The following is a 14,372-nucleotide window of genomic DNA, read 5'->3' as shown; positions in this document are numbered from 1 at the left end:
AGTGTTCCATAATTCTCAATCCGCGTTGCGTTGTGCCTAAGAACAGCTCTTAGCTGTGGGACTGTACATTGGCTATATACCACACCTCCTCAGGCATATTGCTTAATTTAAACAAGTAAGTGTATTACTTGTTTACACCCAAACGAGGGCATTGCGTTCATCCACCTCTGGCCTGCTGGCTCCCTTCCTCTGCGGAAGCATAGTTCCCGCTCAGCCCAGTCAAAACTGTTCGCTGCTCTGGCACCCCAATAGTGGAACAAGCTCCCTCACGACGCCAGGACAGCGGAGTCACTCACCACCTTCCGGAGACATTTGAAACCCCACCTCTTTTAGGAATACCTGGGATATGATAAAGTAATCCTTCTACCCCCCCCCCCCAAAAAAAAAATTGTAAAGTGGTTATCCCACTGGCTATAGGGTGAATGCACCAATTTGTGAGTCGCTCTGGATTAGAGCGTCTGCTAAATGACGTAAATGTGCCCTTGAGCAAGGCACTTAACCCTAATTGCTCCTGTAAGTCGCTCTGGATAAGAGCGTTTGCTAAATGACTAAAATGTAAAATGTAAAATAAGGCATTATAAAGGTCATTAAAATAATTATACATATGTACTTCATAGAAACTGTTATCCTTTATATATTCTAACAACTCACATTTTAAGATTCATTATTTCATTTGTTCCATGTTAAGGCCTCTAACCTAGGAACAAAACGATTTGTCTCCCTCTTCCTGTTGCATGCAGTTCCTCTCTCTCTTCCTCCCTTCTTCTAACCCTTCCCTCCCTCCTTTTAACCCCACCCTTCTGACAGAACCAGGAAGTCCATCCCCCTGCCACAAACTCTCTTCTGAGGAAACGAAACTGATCTGAGTCTCTGTGTCGTCTGTCTGTGTGAGAGTGAACAACTGTCCAAATGTCTCAGCAGGGAGTTCTGCTGGACCAGGACCAGTTCTGTTGTTCTGTCTGTCTGGATCTACTGAAGGAGCCGGTCACCATCCCCTGTGGACACAGTTACTGTAGGAGCTGTATTGACGGCTGCTGGGATCAGGATGACCTGAAAGGGGTCTATAGCTGTCCTCAGTGCAGAGAGACCTTCACTCCAAGGCCTAATCTGAGGAAAAATAACATGTTGGCTGAGATGGTGGAGAAACTGAAGAAGACTGGACTCCAGGCTGCTCCCCCTCCTGCTCTGTGCTATGCTGGACCTGGAGATGTGGCGTGTGATGTCTGCACTGGGACCAGAAAGCGGAAAGCCCTCATGTCCTGTCTGACGTGTTTGGCTTCTTACTGTGAGAATCACCACCAATCTCACTATGAATCTCCTGCTTTGAAGAAGCACAAGCTGGTTAAAGCCACCGCACAGCTACAGGAGAAGATCTGCTCTCATCATGACAAACTGCTGGAGGATTTCTGTCGTACCGATCAGCAGTGTATCTGTTATCTGTGTACAGTGGATGAACATAAAGGCCATGATATAGTGTCAGCTGCAGCAGAGAGGACTGAGAAACAGGTAAGACCAGAACTACTTGTTGGTGACTGTCTGATAAACAAATAATTAAAGATACAGTGCCTTGCAAAAGTATTCATCCCCTTTGGCGTTTTTCCTATTTTGTTGCATTACAACCTGTAATTTAAATTGATTTTTATTTGGATTTCATGTAATGGACATACACAAAATAGTCAAAATTGGTGAAGTGGAATAAAAAAAAAAAACTTGTTTCAAATAATTCTAAAAAATAAATAACGGAAAAGTGGTACGTGCATATGAATATGGCACCACATTAAACCTGCCAAGAGAGGGCCGCCCATCAAAACTCACGGACCAGGCAAGGAGGGCATTAATCAGAGAAGCAACAGAGACCAAATATAACCCTGAAGGAGCTGCAAAGTTCCACAGCGTAGATTGGGGTATCTGTCCATAGACCACTTTAAGCCGTACACTCCACAGAGCTGGTCTTTACGGAAGAGCGGCCAGAAAAAAGGCATTACCACACGTTTGGTGTTCGCTAAAAGGCATGTGGGAGACTCCCCAAACATATGAAAGAAGGTACTCTGGTCAGATGAGACTCAAATTGAGCTTTTTGGCCATCAAGAAAAACGCTATGTCTGGCGCAAACCCAACACCTCTCATCATCCCGAGAACACCATCCCCACAGTGAAGCATGGTGGTGGCAGCATCATGCTGTGGGGATGTTTTTCATCAGCAGGGACTGGGAAACTGGTCAGAATTGAAGGAATGATGAATGGCGCTAAATACAGGGAAATTCTTGAGGGAAACCTGTTTCAGTCTTCCAGAGATTTGAGACTGGGACAGAGGTTCACCTTCTAGCAGGACAATGTCCCTAAGCATACTGCTAAAGCAACACTCAAGTGATTTAAGGGGAAACATTTAAATGTCTTGGAATGGCCTAGTCAAAGCCAAGACCTCAATCCAATTGAGAATCTGCGGTATGACTTAAAGATTGCTGTACACCAGAGGAACCCATCCAACTTGAATGAGCTGGAGCAGTTTTGCCAGTGGCTAGATGTGCCAAGCTTATAGAGACATACCCCAAGAGACTTGCAGCTATAATTGCTGCAAAAAGTGGCTCTACAAAGTATTGACTTTGGGAAGGTGAATAGTTATGCACGCTCAAGTTTTCTTTTTTTTTGGTCTTATTTCTTGTTTGTTTCACACACAAAAATATTTTGCATCTTCAAAGTGTTAGGCATGTTGTGTAAATCAAATGATACAAACCCACAAAAAATCCATTTTAATTCCAGGTTGTACGGCAACAAAATAGGAAAAATGCCAAGGGGGGATGAATATTTTCGCAAGCCACTGTACAGTAGGATCTAAGGCTGTTTGAATATGAGATCATTCAAATGAAATCAATCCACGGCAGAACAAATATGAACACAGATATGTTAACCCAGAGTCTCCAAATGTATCACCATTTTCTAAAGTCAAACACCATTATCATTCGTTATCAAACATCATTATCATTCGTTATCAAACACCATTATCATTCGTTATTAAACACCCAATCAGCTCCCCTGTTTTGTGCACTGTTAAAACTATAATCATTCACATAACAACTTAATAATATAATTTCACACAGACACTTCCTCAACATTTTAATCCATATCTTCTATGGGCCCAATGTCCCATTACTATACTATTGATCTACTGGACAAATAAAGCTTGATAGCTCATTGAAGAGTGATTCTCCACAGAGGCAGCTGGGGATGAGTCAGCAGAAGGTCCAGCAGAGATTCCAGGCGAGAGAGAAGGAGCTGAAGGAGCTCCAACAGGCTGTGGAGTCTCTCAAGGTGAGTATTGTTGACCAGAGAAGACACACCATTTCACTTCTCTCCTCCAGTCAGAGAGAGGGAGAGAGAGAGAGGCCCCTATCCAATCCCACTGACCCCACTGTTGGGAACAGGCTGTCTGGACCCCTTTCAGAGAATAGACTGCTTAATGTAACCGGCGGGATATGAACCCGGGTCTACTGAGGGAGAAAACAACATCTTGACCGTTACACCAAGAGGACATTCCCTATTGGGCTGAGGGCTGACACTGATTTTGAAGTCGAAGGCGGGGCTACCTCATCACATAACCATGAGTAACCATGACCGACTCATGTCCCCTATACATTAACATGGAGCTCTCTCTCTCTCAATTCAATTGAATTCAAAGGGCTTTATTGGCATGGGAAACATATGTTTACATTGCCACAGCAAGTGAAATAGATAATAAACAAAAGTGAAATAAACCACCATAAATTAACAGTAAACATTACACTCACAAAAGTTTCAAAGTTATAGAAACATTTCAATTGTTATAATTCAAGTGCAAACAGAGTGAGCCATTCGCCAGACTGAGTTCTGGAGGTGAAATGGAAATGAATGAGGGAGAGTTAAGTGAGGTAGAAGGTGTGGTGATGAGCTCAGAACCAGAGCCTGGCATCAATGGACATGATAAAGAAGAATCTGGTGCAGTAGGAGATACATTGTTGTAGAAAGTGGATCCATACCTTTTGGCAGATCCATTTGTAGTTTCAGGGTGGGTGGGAAAGGAGTTGGGTGCAGTTGAATCAGTGAAGGTAACCTGTAGTGGACTTGTGATATTTGTTTGTGTTTCTTCTGACCAGAGGGAGTGGGCGCTCCGTGACACGCAACTTGGGTCAAGATCTGTTTCTTGCTTTGCTCTTAGAAACAGGGCACCATTGAAAGGAGTGATTTCTGGGGTAGCGTTATGTGTAGAAGTGGAGCAATTAAGGTTGAAGACTGCTGGTGTTTGTGATTCCCGCTGTTTGGTGCAACGCAGACCCGGTGGTGAGCGTGGTGAAACAGAGGAGTCACTGTCAGCTCTTTTGAGTTTTGAGTCTTTACCCGATAAAGTCATTTTAGGATATATCAGTTATCCTGTTAGAGCTTTTGTGGCGAATCCACTGCACTGATTCAGGTGGAACGTTTATGGTCATGTTGCAGCAGTTTGTAGGAGGGAGATTCCAAGATGTGGGAAGTGTGCAGGAGGGCATGGGATAGAGGATTGTGTAGTTTCGGTCGATAAAGTTGTGTGTCAACTGTTGGGATGCCCATGTTGCTGGGGATTGGAAGTGTCCGTGCGAGAGAGGCAGGTTGAGGTGGCTAGAGTCAGAGTAGTGCAGAAGGTGTTGTATGCTGAGGCAGTGAAGAAAGTAGAGGAGGATGGGTCAAGGGTGAGAGATCCTGAGAGGATCCCTGTGAGTAGTAGATCTGTGCCAGCACAGAGGGATAGGACAACGAGTGATATATGCTTTAGTAATGATAGCTTCTTAGCGCTCATAGCAATGGTTATCAATTGTACAGTAGAAATGGAACGTAAATCACAGAAAATAGATGTTGTGGTGGCAGCTGCAGAGAAGTATTTAGGCATACAAGATTAGACTTCAGAAGATTTGTTGTTTTGTTGTTTTAATTATTTTATTTTTCCATGCCAACCGCCGTTAAACTCCAAAGAAGAAGAATAAATGCTAAATTATGGCTATGTACAGTGTTGTAACGATGTTCATGTCTCTCTCATTCATTAACGTTCATGGTAGTTGGTTGTGTGGGTCTCTGGTTATGAATAGGGTGCTGGCAGACAATTGTTGATGGATATTTATAGAGCTCTGATCAGGACGCCAATTGATTACTGGTTTACAGTTTATGGAACAGAGGTAAAGACTTGGCTTCAGAAGCTGGACAGAATCCAGTATATAGCTTTAAGGATATGTATTGGTGCATTTAAATCAACATCTGTATGTGCCTTACTAGTGGAGGCAGGTGAGATGCCTTTGTATGTACGACGTAAAAATGGTCATTATCTTATTGGGTTGAAAGGCTGTGAGGTTGAGCATCCCACTGCTACTGTTCTAGATGACTGTTGGGAATATACTAGTAGACAAGGCAGTGGTTTTGGTTGGACAGTTGGAAAGCTTGCTAATGAGAGTGGTTTGAGGGAGTTGGAGGTTGGCCCTTCTATGGTGATAGGGGATGTTCCTCTATGGTTACTCCCAGACCCTGTTGTTGATCTAACCTTGGTAGAGAAAAGGAAAGATTGGTCAGAAGTCAGTGATATTGAGAAACTGGTTGACAATTACATTGGTAGAAGTTTTTATGCTTTTTTTTATGCTTTTCACAGATGGATCCAAGGACCCAGATAGTGGGCTCACAGGAGCAGGCGTTTACGTTCCTGAATTTGATGTGCAGATATGTAGAAGACTAACAGATTAACTGTCAGTATACTCAGTTGAACTGTTGGTGATAATAGTTGCCCTCCAGTGGGTGGAGGACGTACAACCTGTTAGAATTATAGTATGCTCAGATTCTCTGTCTGTATTGAATAGTTTATCATCTGGTAAATCTAATAGGAGTGACCTGCTATTGGAGGCATTAATGTTATTATGGAGAATTGAGAGAATGGGTGTAGTAGTGACATTCTGCTGGGTCCCAGCACATTCGGGTGTGGAAGGGAATGAAATTGTAGACCAGTTAGCTAAAAGAGCTTTGAAACGAGATATAATTGATATTAATGTTCCACTGGGTAGAGGTGAGGCCAAATGTAAGATCAGAGCCATTTTGATAGGTGTGTGGCAGAAGAGATGGTACTCTGAGCACAAGGGCCGGCATTTATATGAATAGTTTACAGTTTTACAGAAAGGTCGATGGACCAAGATTCAAAAGTCAGATTAGGAAGGAAGAGGTGGTGTTTACTCGATTGCGCTTAGGACATTGTACATTGAACTCGTCATTACATCTGGTTGGCAAGCATGGGAATGGTTTGAGTCTGGAGGGTATGGTCGATGAAACGGTGGAGCATGTGTTGTTATATTGTTGTAAGTATGTTGAAGAGAGGGAAAGATTGAAGTGTAGGGTCATTGAGGTTGGGGGGGTTTGGAAGGGATTTTGGGGATGGGGGAGGGTCTATTAGAAGTTAGTAGGGCTCTTCTTTATTTTCTCAGAAGTACTGAGTTACGTAGGAGGATTTAGAAATGTTGGAAACAGTGATTGACCACACACTCCAGCACAGTAGGTGGCGGCATGCACCTTTAACGTTGGTTTGTGGACCGCCATTATATCATAGAAGAAGAAGTTAGTTGTGTGAGAGTTTTGTGGTTCGTGAGGAGGGCTACTATTCTTTTTTCTTTTGGTTCTTGCGTATTTTCTGAATTTATTTTCTCATGGTGGAGGGTTTGTTTATTGGTTTCCACTGTTTATCGTTTAGAGTTGAGGGGGGAGTAGGGGTAGTTTGTTAGGGCGGCGTGATGGCCTCAACCGAGTGGAGAAAAAACGCTGTCGCTTCGGGTGCGTTCCGGAGAAAGGTGTGGAGGAAGTTTTGCTCATGGTCGGCGAACAGGTTGGAGCAGAACATCTGCACTCTGCATCCAGAATGAACAAGGCGGTGGTTATGTTAATTAAAAAGGTTTGTCTTGTTGTGAGTGGGATTTTTGTGAGCGGTGTGTTGGTGCAGATTTCGCCTCTTTCGATAAGAGTTGTGGTGGCTAATCTGCCTCCGTTTATTACTTACGAACAGACCGCAAGTAGTTGGTTCGTTTTGGTAAATTTGCAAGTGGTTTTCGTGTGCTCTCGGCTGGGTGCCACGTGGAATCCGTTAAAAATGTCTGTTTTCATAGACAAGTGTTTGTTTCTTAACAAACTTCAAGGTTACACAGGGGAGGGGTGGAACACAGGGTTTGCTAGCACAGATAGTTTTCGGTGTTTCTAGTGTGGGGATCATCAGTTATAGGCTACAAGCAGCAATATGATTGATAGGTAGGACAGGTATTGAACCCCGGCCAAATAATCCCAACTCAGATGCGCTAACCTCAACCCTAGTAAACATGCATTATAAAAACCTTCTATATAAAATTCTCATATTGGGAGTAAATAGCCTCTGAATAGAAAAGAAAAAACACTTCATCTTCCAGCCCACCAATAAATTACATAATGCAACCGTCGCGGTTAGCATATTTACCTCAACATGCCCCTCGCTTGCGTGAGAAGGCAGAGTGCTCGATGCTGGTTGATGAATTTGACAATTAATGTACTAGGAAAATACGTTTTTGTCGACCAGAGGTGACTGAATTAATGTTCAGGTTTATTGATAATCATTATAGTAATGAAGTATAATTTCAAAACATGACCATAAAAACAGGTAATAATAAACATGAATCATCATTATATTACTTCAAAGTAATGTGTTAAATGCTTTTTCAGTCCTTCCTCTTGCGTTAGCAGTGTGGAAAGGGACAGTAAAAAGCTCAGGCAGGAGTTTTCCTGTGAGGTGGAGTGGTGGTGTATACAGGGAGAGAACTAAACTAATCTTCTGAAATGTCATTCATGGTCTTATGCTGCCATCTATTGGAATTATTAAGCAACTGCAGTAGTACTGAATAAAGTGTTTTTCCTTACTAATCCGAACTAAAATAGTGATTACTCAGAATTGCAAAATAAATGGCAGGGGTACCAGGAGGGAGGAGAGTACATTTTTTACATTTTAGTCATTTAGCAGATGCTCTTAACCAGAACGACTTACAGTTAGTGAGTGCATACATTTTCATACTGTCCCCCCATGGGAAACGAACACTGAGCTACACGGTAGTAGTGCATGGCCAAGTGGTGGTGCGCAGGCCGTGGAGAAAGCGGTGGTGGGGAGGGTTGCAGCTGGGCTACATGAGCTGAGGCAGGTTTCTGTAGTAACAGAGACTCCGGTGGGCAAAGGCTTGGTGGGCTCATCCCAGGAAATATTGCCTGTCATTGGGGAAGAGGCACTGATCATGGGGGAAGTGCAGGGGGCAGAGACTGGGGAGGAGGAGGACGGTACCTTGCCAATGGAGGAGGAGGAAGAGGGGGAGGTGAGTCTGCGGAAGTGGAGGACAAGGCGTCTCGTTTTCAGACGGCTCATTGGATCCAGAGCTGACAGCCAGTCAGGCTGAGGGCCCAGTATATACGGTGAGAGAACTTTCTAGGTTCCTGATGGAGACTAAAGGGGAAAAAGAAGGTTCTGCTGGAGTCTTATTTGATTGATCCTGGAAGGTTTATAAGGTCAGTACAACACGTGATGAAGAATGAGGGGTTTAGTGTCCTCTCACCCAGGAAGCGGTATAGGCTGAGAAAATGGGTCATGGGTTCATAAGGGCATGTCTTCAGAATCTGCTTAAATTTATGTTTTTTTCTGGCATGGCGGCTTTATGGGCTTCTCTACTGGTTTCTGATTGTGGTGATTTCCCTCCCACCTCGTATGGAGATTTCACGGTTAGACTTCCTTAACATGAACGGCGGCAAAGACTGGGGGAATATGTAAACCAAAAACATTTAAATGCCATGGCAGAAATCTTAGTGCAAGGGTAGCAAAATAGGTGTGTAAGGGTAGGTTGTTAGTGTTTAGAGCCCAAATAATGACCTTGTCTTTGCTTTCATAAATGTGTCTGCACCTGGTCCTCTGTAGCTCAGCTGGTAGAGCACAGCGCTTGTAACGCCAGGGTAGTGGGTTCGATCCCCGGGACCACCCATACACAAAAAATATATATATATATATGCACGCATGACTGTAAGTCGCTTTGGATAAAAGCGTCTGCAAAATGGCACATTATATTATAGTACAGGGCTCAGTTCTCTGTTTCACCAGAGGGGTTGGAAAAACAGAGTGGGGAAACCAAGAAAATCCCTTGTTTTACGTTTGTCTGATGGGCGGGTAACTTCTGTTGTGGGGAGATGAGGGAGCCTGATGGGTGGGTAACTTCTGTTGTGGGGGAGATGAGGGAACCTGATGGGTGCGTAACTTCTGTTGTGAGGAGATGAGGCTGTGGAGTTGTACTCTGATTTATAGAGGGCAGAACTCTGTGGTCCTCTGTAGCTCAATTGGTAGAGCATGGCGCTTGTAATGCCAGGGTAGTGAGTTCGATCCCCGGGACCACCCATATGTAAAAAAATGTGCACATGACTGTAAGTCGCTTTGGATAAAAGCGTCTGCTAAATGGCATATTATTATTATAATAATTATTATTATCCTGGGTTTTCTCAGGTTCTGCTCACAGACCTTTCCAAACTCTCTCTGTCACAGATAAATCAAATAGACATTTCCCTGGCCTTTCACAAACTCTCAGCTGCTGTCTCTCAGATGGTCTGCCTGTGGATTTTTATAAAAAGTTCTGGGGAATTATTTTACAGGACGTGTGTTGTGTGAGTGCGTCGGGGTGGGGGAGCTGTCGCTAAGCTGTAGACGGGAGGCTTTGACTCTCCTGCCCAAACAAGTAGATTTGAGCGACTTAAAGAACTGGAGGCCTGTGGCATTGCTCTGTTTGGACTATAAGGTCTATACCAAGGTCCTCGTTAACAGACTCAAGACCCACCTGGACTCTATTGTACACAAGGACCAAACATACTGTGTACCAGGACGCTCAAACACAGACAATCTGTTCATAATCAGGAGAAAGCCTTTGATAGGGTGGACCATGAATATCTGTTCAATGTGTTGTTTTGGTTGTGGGGAGAATTTTGTGGCCTGTGTTCAAATGCTGTACGCTGGGGCTTCATGTATGGTCAAGGTGTGGGGAGGGCTCAGTAGAAGTTAGTGAATTTTTTCTGGTCAGGGTGGCAGCGTTCTGACTCATCAGCACAGAGGCTACTGTACCGTACGGAGGTGGGCTGGAGGGAACCAGCATGTGCTCTGTTGAGGAGGGCTGGTGGTTTGGGGCTGGATCAGCAGCTCTTCATCATGCGGCAGGAGAGACTCAATACAGCAGGGGTCTCTGATTTCTATGCTGCAGTACTTAGGGCTGGAACAGCCTGAGGAGGGGCCACCACCGTTTCCACCACTGCAAGTGACAGCAGAGACTGGGGACTGGCAGGAGAGTCCGGAGGACTTACTGACTTTTAACACTCTGAGCCTGGGGGAGTTTGAGGAGGTGGGGGGTAAGGTGCTGTATTTTACAGGACGTGTGTTGTGGGGTAAGGTTAGACACATCAGGAGCTTAGCGGGAGTGAAGGGGCATCAGTGGCAGGGGATTGTGGGGGCTGAGAGCATGGCAGGGTATAGGTGGAGGGTGCTCTATAAGCTCCCAATGCTGGAAAGGTCAGGGGTCCTCCAGTGGAGGGTATTACATGGAGCCCTGGACACCAATAGCTGGTTGGCTCGGGTTGACCTAGGAGTTGGGGAGGGGTGTCAGTTTTCTGCAATGACAGACTGTTCATCATGTTTTTTCTGTATTGCCAGGGTAATGCCATTACTGTTGACGCCTTAGGGTTGAGTTTGAGTTGTACAAAATGATCAACAGTGTGGAGATGTTTCAGGAGGTATGGGGGCTCAGGGGGGCTGTCTGTACGGCTGGAGAGGAGGGGTTGGATGGACGGTTGGAATGTGGTGCTGGATGGTGTATTGTACTGTGGTGTTGGGTACTGGATAATGTGATTGTGTAGAGGTTGTGGTGTCACGCAATGTGCTTTTAGGGGTGGGGGTGTTAGTGTAATGAGTAAGACAAGTCTCTCTCTCTCTCTCTCTTAACAGAGCTCTGCACAGGCAGCAGTGGTGGACAGTGATAAGATATTTACTGAGCTGATCCGCTCCATTGAGAGAAGGCGCTTTGAGGTGAAGGAGCTGATCAGAGCCCAAGAGAAGGCTCAAGTGAGTCAAGCTGAAGGACTCCTGGATCATCTGGAGCAGGAGATAGCTGAGCTGAGGAAGAGAAGCACTGAGCTGGAGCAGCTCTCACACACAGAGGATCACATCCATTTCCTCCAGGTAACTAAACTGCCTTGATACATGTGATATGAAATTAAACTCTCAATCATTTGGTTCTGCTCCCTCTCACTCTCTCTCTCTCTCTCTCTCTCCCTCTCTCTCTCTCTCTCTCTCCAGAGTTATCAGTCTCTCTCCAGTACCAGTGTATCTTCAGACTTACCCAGCATCGTTGTCCGTCCTCTTCAGTACTTTGGAGATGTGAGTAAGACTGTGTCTGAACTGAGAGAGAAACTAGAAGACGTCCTTAAAGGAGAATGGACCAAGATCTCCACTACAGGTGTGTTGAAAATAATAAGAACATCAACTTTAGTACATTGAAAGTTCCCTACTAGTCATATACATGTGGAATATGGTGTGATGATAACATTCCCTCTCTCTGTGAATGTGTTTGTGTGTCTGTAGTGAATATAGTGGAGATTGTGCTGCCTCCAGAGCCCAAGACCAGAGAACAGTTCTTACAATGTGAGTCTCTTTATTCTGAAGTAACTAACAGTCTTTTTTTACTGACACTCCTAACAATCCCTCTAGAAATATATAGCAATAGTAGATCTAATCAAAGACTGGGTATCTATCTGACTCCTCATATTTCTCTGATTTGATCTCTGCTGTGCTCTAATCAAAGACAGGGTAGATACAGTATCTGACTTAAATTATTGTTCCAACTCCCCTCATTGGTCTCTGCTCTGCTCTTCTCCCAGATTCTTGTCAGCTCACACTGGACCCAAACACAGCAGGCACAGACCTCTCTCTGTCTGAAGGGAACAGAAAGGTGACCTATACAGACCAAGTCCAAACATATCCTGATCATCCAGACAGATTCACAAACGACTACCAGGTTCTGTGTAGAGAGGGTCTGTCTGGACGCTGTTACTGGGAGGTGGAGTGGAGTGGGAAGGATGTTGATACAGCAGTCTCATATAAAGACATCAGCAGAACAGGGACAGATGGTGCATTTGGATACAATGACAAGTCCTGGTGTTTAGATTGTTATAGTGATGGTTATTGTTTCAAACACAATAATGTTAGGACTGAAGTATCAGGCCCTCAGTCCTCCAGAGTAGGAGTGGACCTGGATCACAAGGCAGGTACTCTGTCCTTCTACAGTGTCTCTGACACAATGACCCTCCTCCACAGAGTCCAGACCACATTCACTCAGCCCCTCTATCCTGGGTTTTGGCTCAATAATGGTACTGCTGAGCTGGTTAAACTGTAGTAGGGTCCACATAGATACTAGTCATGCTGGTGTAGTCTATAGCTGAGCTGGTTAAACTGTAATAGGGTCCACATAGATACTAGTCATGCTGGTGTAGTCTATAGCTGAGCTGGTTAAACTGTAGTAGGGTCCACATAGATACTAGTCATGCTGGTGTAGTCTATAGCTGAGCTGGTTAAACTGTAGTAGGGTCCACATAGATACTAGTCATGCTGGTGTAGTCTATAGCTGAGCTGGTTAAACTGTAGTAGGGTCCACATAGATACTAGTCATGCTGGTGTAGTCTATAGCTGAGCTGGTTAAACTGTAGTAGGGTCCACATAGATACTAGTCATGCAGGTGTAGTCTATAGCTGAGCTGGTTAAACTGTAGTAGGGTCCACATAGATACTAGTCATAATGGTGTAGTCTATAGCTGAGCTGGTTAAACTGTAGTAGGGTCCACATAGGTACTAGTCATGCTGGTGGTGATGGTCCTCAGATATAATACTCATTATTTCTGTACAATTATTTTTGTCTGACTGATTTAATCTTCAGAGTTTAATTAAAACTTAACGTATTTTTATCAAATGCAATGTTTTAATTGGCTACATTTACATTAATCATGATGTTTGCTGTTAATGTATGTTGGTTGGCATTCAGAACCATTGAAATGTTTTCTCAATTGGTTCTCTGTCTCAATGTCATTTTCCTCAGTATCATGGAATAGGTAGTGTTACTTACTTGCTAATTGAACTATATGGGCTGGTTTCCCGGACACAGATTAAGCCTAGTCCTAGACTAAAAAGTACATTCAATGGAGATGTCCGGGAAACCGACCCTAAGTTTGGCATCTTTTATTTTCCCATACTCCTCAGTCAAGCAACATTAAACCTGTCCAGCAGGTGGTGCTATTAACCAAACAATAAAAACAGCAGATATCTTGACTTGCCACTCAGTATATCAGTAATGTTCAGAATTGTACTTTAATATCATTGGAGATTGATGGTCTTTTTAATCCACTATCCAGAGTCAGAAACAGATTAAGTTAGGTCTGCTACTGTTCAGTTATTAAATATGATTCATGGTGATGGGAAATAAAAAATACATCTAGTAGTAGCTTTCCTTTGGTATTTATTTCAAGGTGTTGTTTTTTAACTTGTAAATGGATTGTGTTGAAGCTGGCATGTGGTGTGGATGATAGAATAGAGTGAATAGAGGAGAGAAGAGAGGAGGAGAGGAGAACATAATATAGAAGACAGATAAGATAGAGAGAGAATTCATACCCAGGGGAGTTACTGACTCTGGCCCAAATGACACCCTGTTCCCTACGTAGTGCACTAGGCTTCTTTTGACCAGATCTGAAGTAGTCTTCTAGATTTTACATGTTTTCTCCCTGTCATTAGAAAATGAAAATATGGTAATGACTTTAGTGGTTTCCTCCCCCTTTGGTTTTATTGGTTGTGTGTTATGTGTGTTGTTGTGTTAGGTTTTTCCCCTGTGTTCCTAATTGAAAATCCATTAACAATGAATCACAAACAAATTATATTCCAGTTGTGTTTAGACAACTTCATGGCTGACATCCCCCAGTTCTGTTAAGACCCATTGAACTGGGTCACATTCTAAATGGTCACTTGTATTGATAGTCCATACTGGGCCTAACTGTGGTTAACCATACTGGAGGTTTTCTTTCTGCACACATATTCCCTCATCTCCAGAACTTTACCTGATGTCCCGTCTCTCTCTCTCTCTCTCTCTCTCTCTCTCTCTCTCTCTCTCTCTCTCTCTCTCTCTCTCTCTCTCTCTCTCTCTCTCTCTCTCTCTCTCTCTCTCTCTCTCTCTCTCTCTCTCTCTCTCTCTCTCTCTCTCTCTCTCTCTCTCTCTCTCTCTCTCTGTCTCTCTCTCTCTCTCTCTCTCTCTCTCTCTCTCTCTTTCTCTCA

The 14,372-nt window shown here is 43.9% G+C and overlaps 1 protein-coding gene across 1 annotated transcript; it reads left to right on the top strand.

Annotated features, from left to right (window-relative positions):
• The first annotated feature begins 844 nt into the window (after positions 1-844).
• On the top strand, positions 845-12,454 carry LOC123484899 (tripartite motif-containing protein 16-like). Its single transcript, XM_045215621.1, has 6 exons — positions 845-1,506; positions 3,213-3,308; positions 11,008-11,241; positions 11,359-11,518; positions 11,644-11,703; positions 11,940-12,454. The coding sequence occupies exons 1-6, from the start codon at positions 910-912 to the stop codon at positions 12,452-12,454; spliced, it is 1,662 nt and encodes a 553-aa protein (XP_045071556.1). The 5' UTR covers positions 845-909.
• The last annotated feature ends 1,918 nt before the right edge of the window (positions 12,455-14,372 follow it).

This window comes from Coregonus clupeaformis, unplaced genomic scaffold (assembly GCF_020615455.1).
Source record: "Coregonus clupeaformis isolate EN_2021a unplaced genomic scaffold, ASM2061545v1 scaf0489, whole genome shotgun sequence".
In the NCBI taxonomy this organism is placed as follows: Eukaryota; Metazoa; Chordata; class Actinopteri; order Salmoniformes; family Salmonidae; genus Coregonus; species Coregonus clupeaformis.
This window is presented reverse-complemented; position numbering and strand designations above follow the sequence as displayed.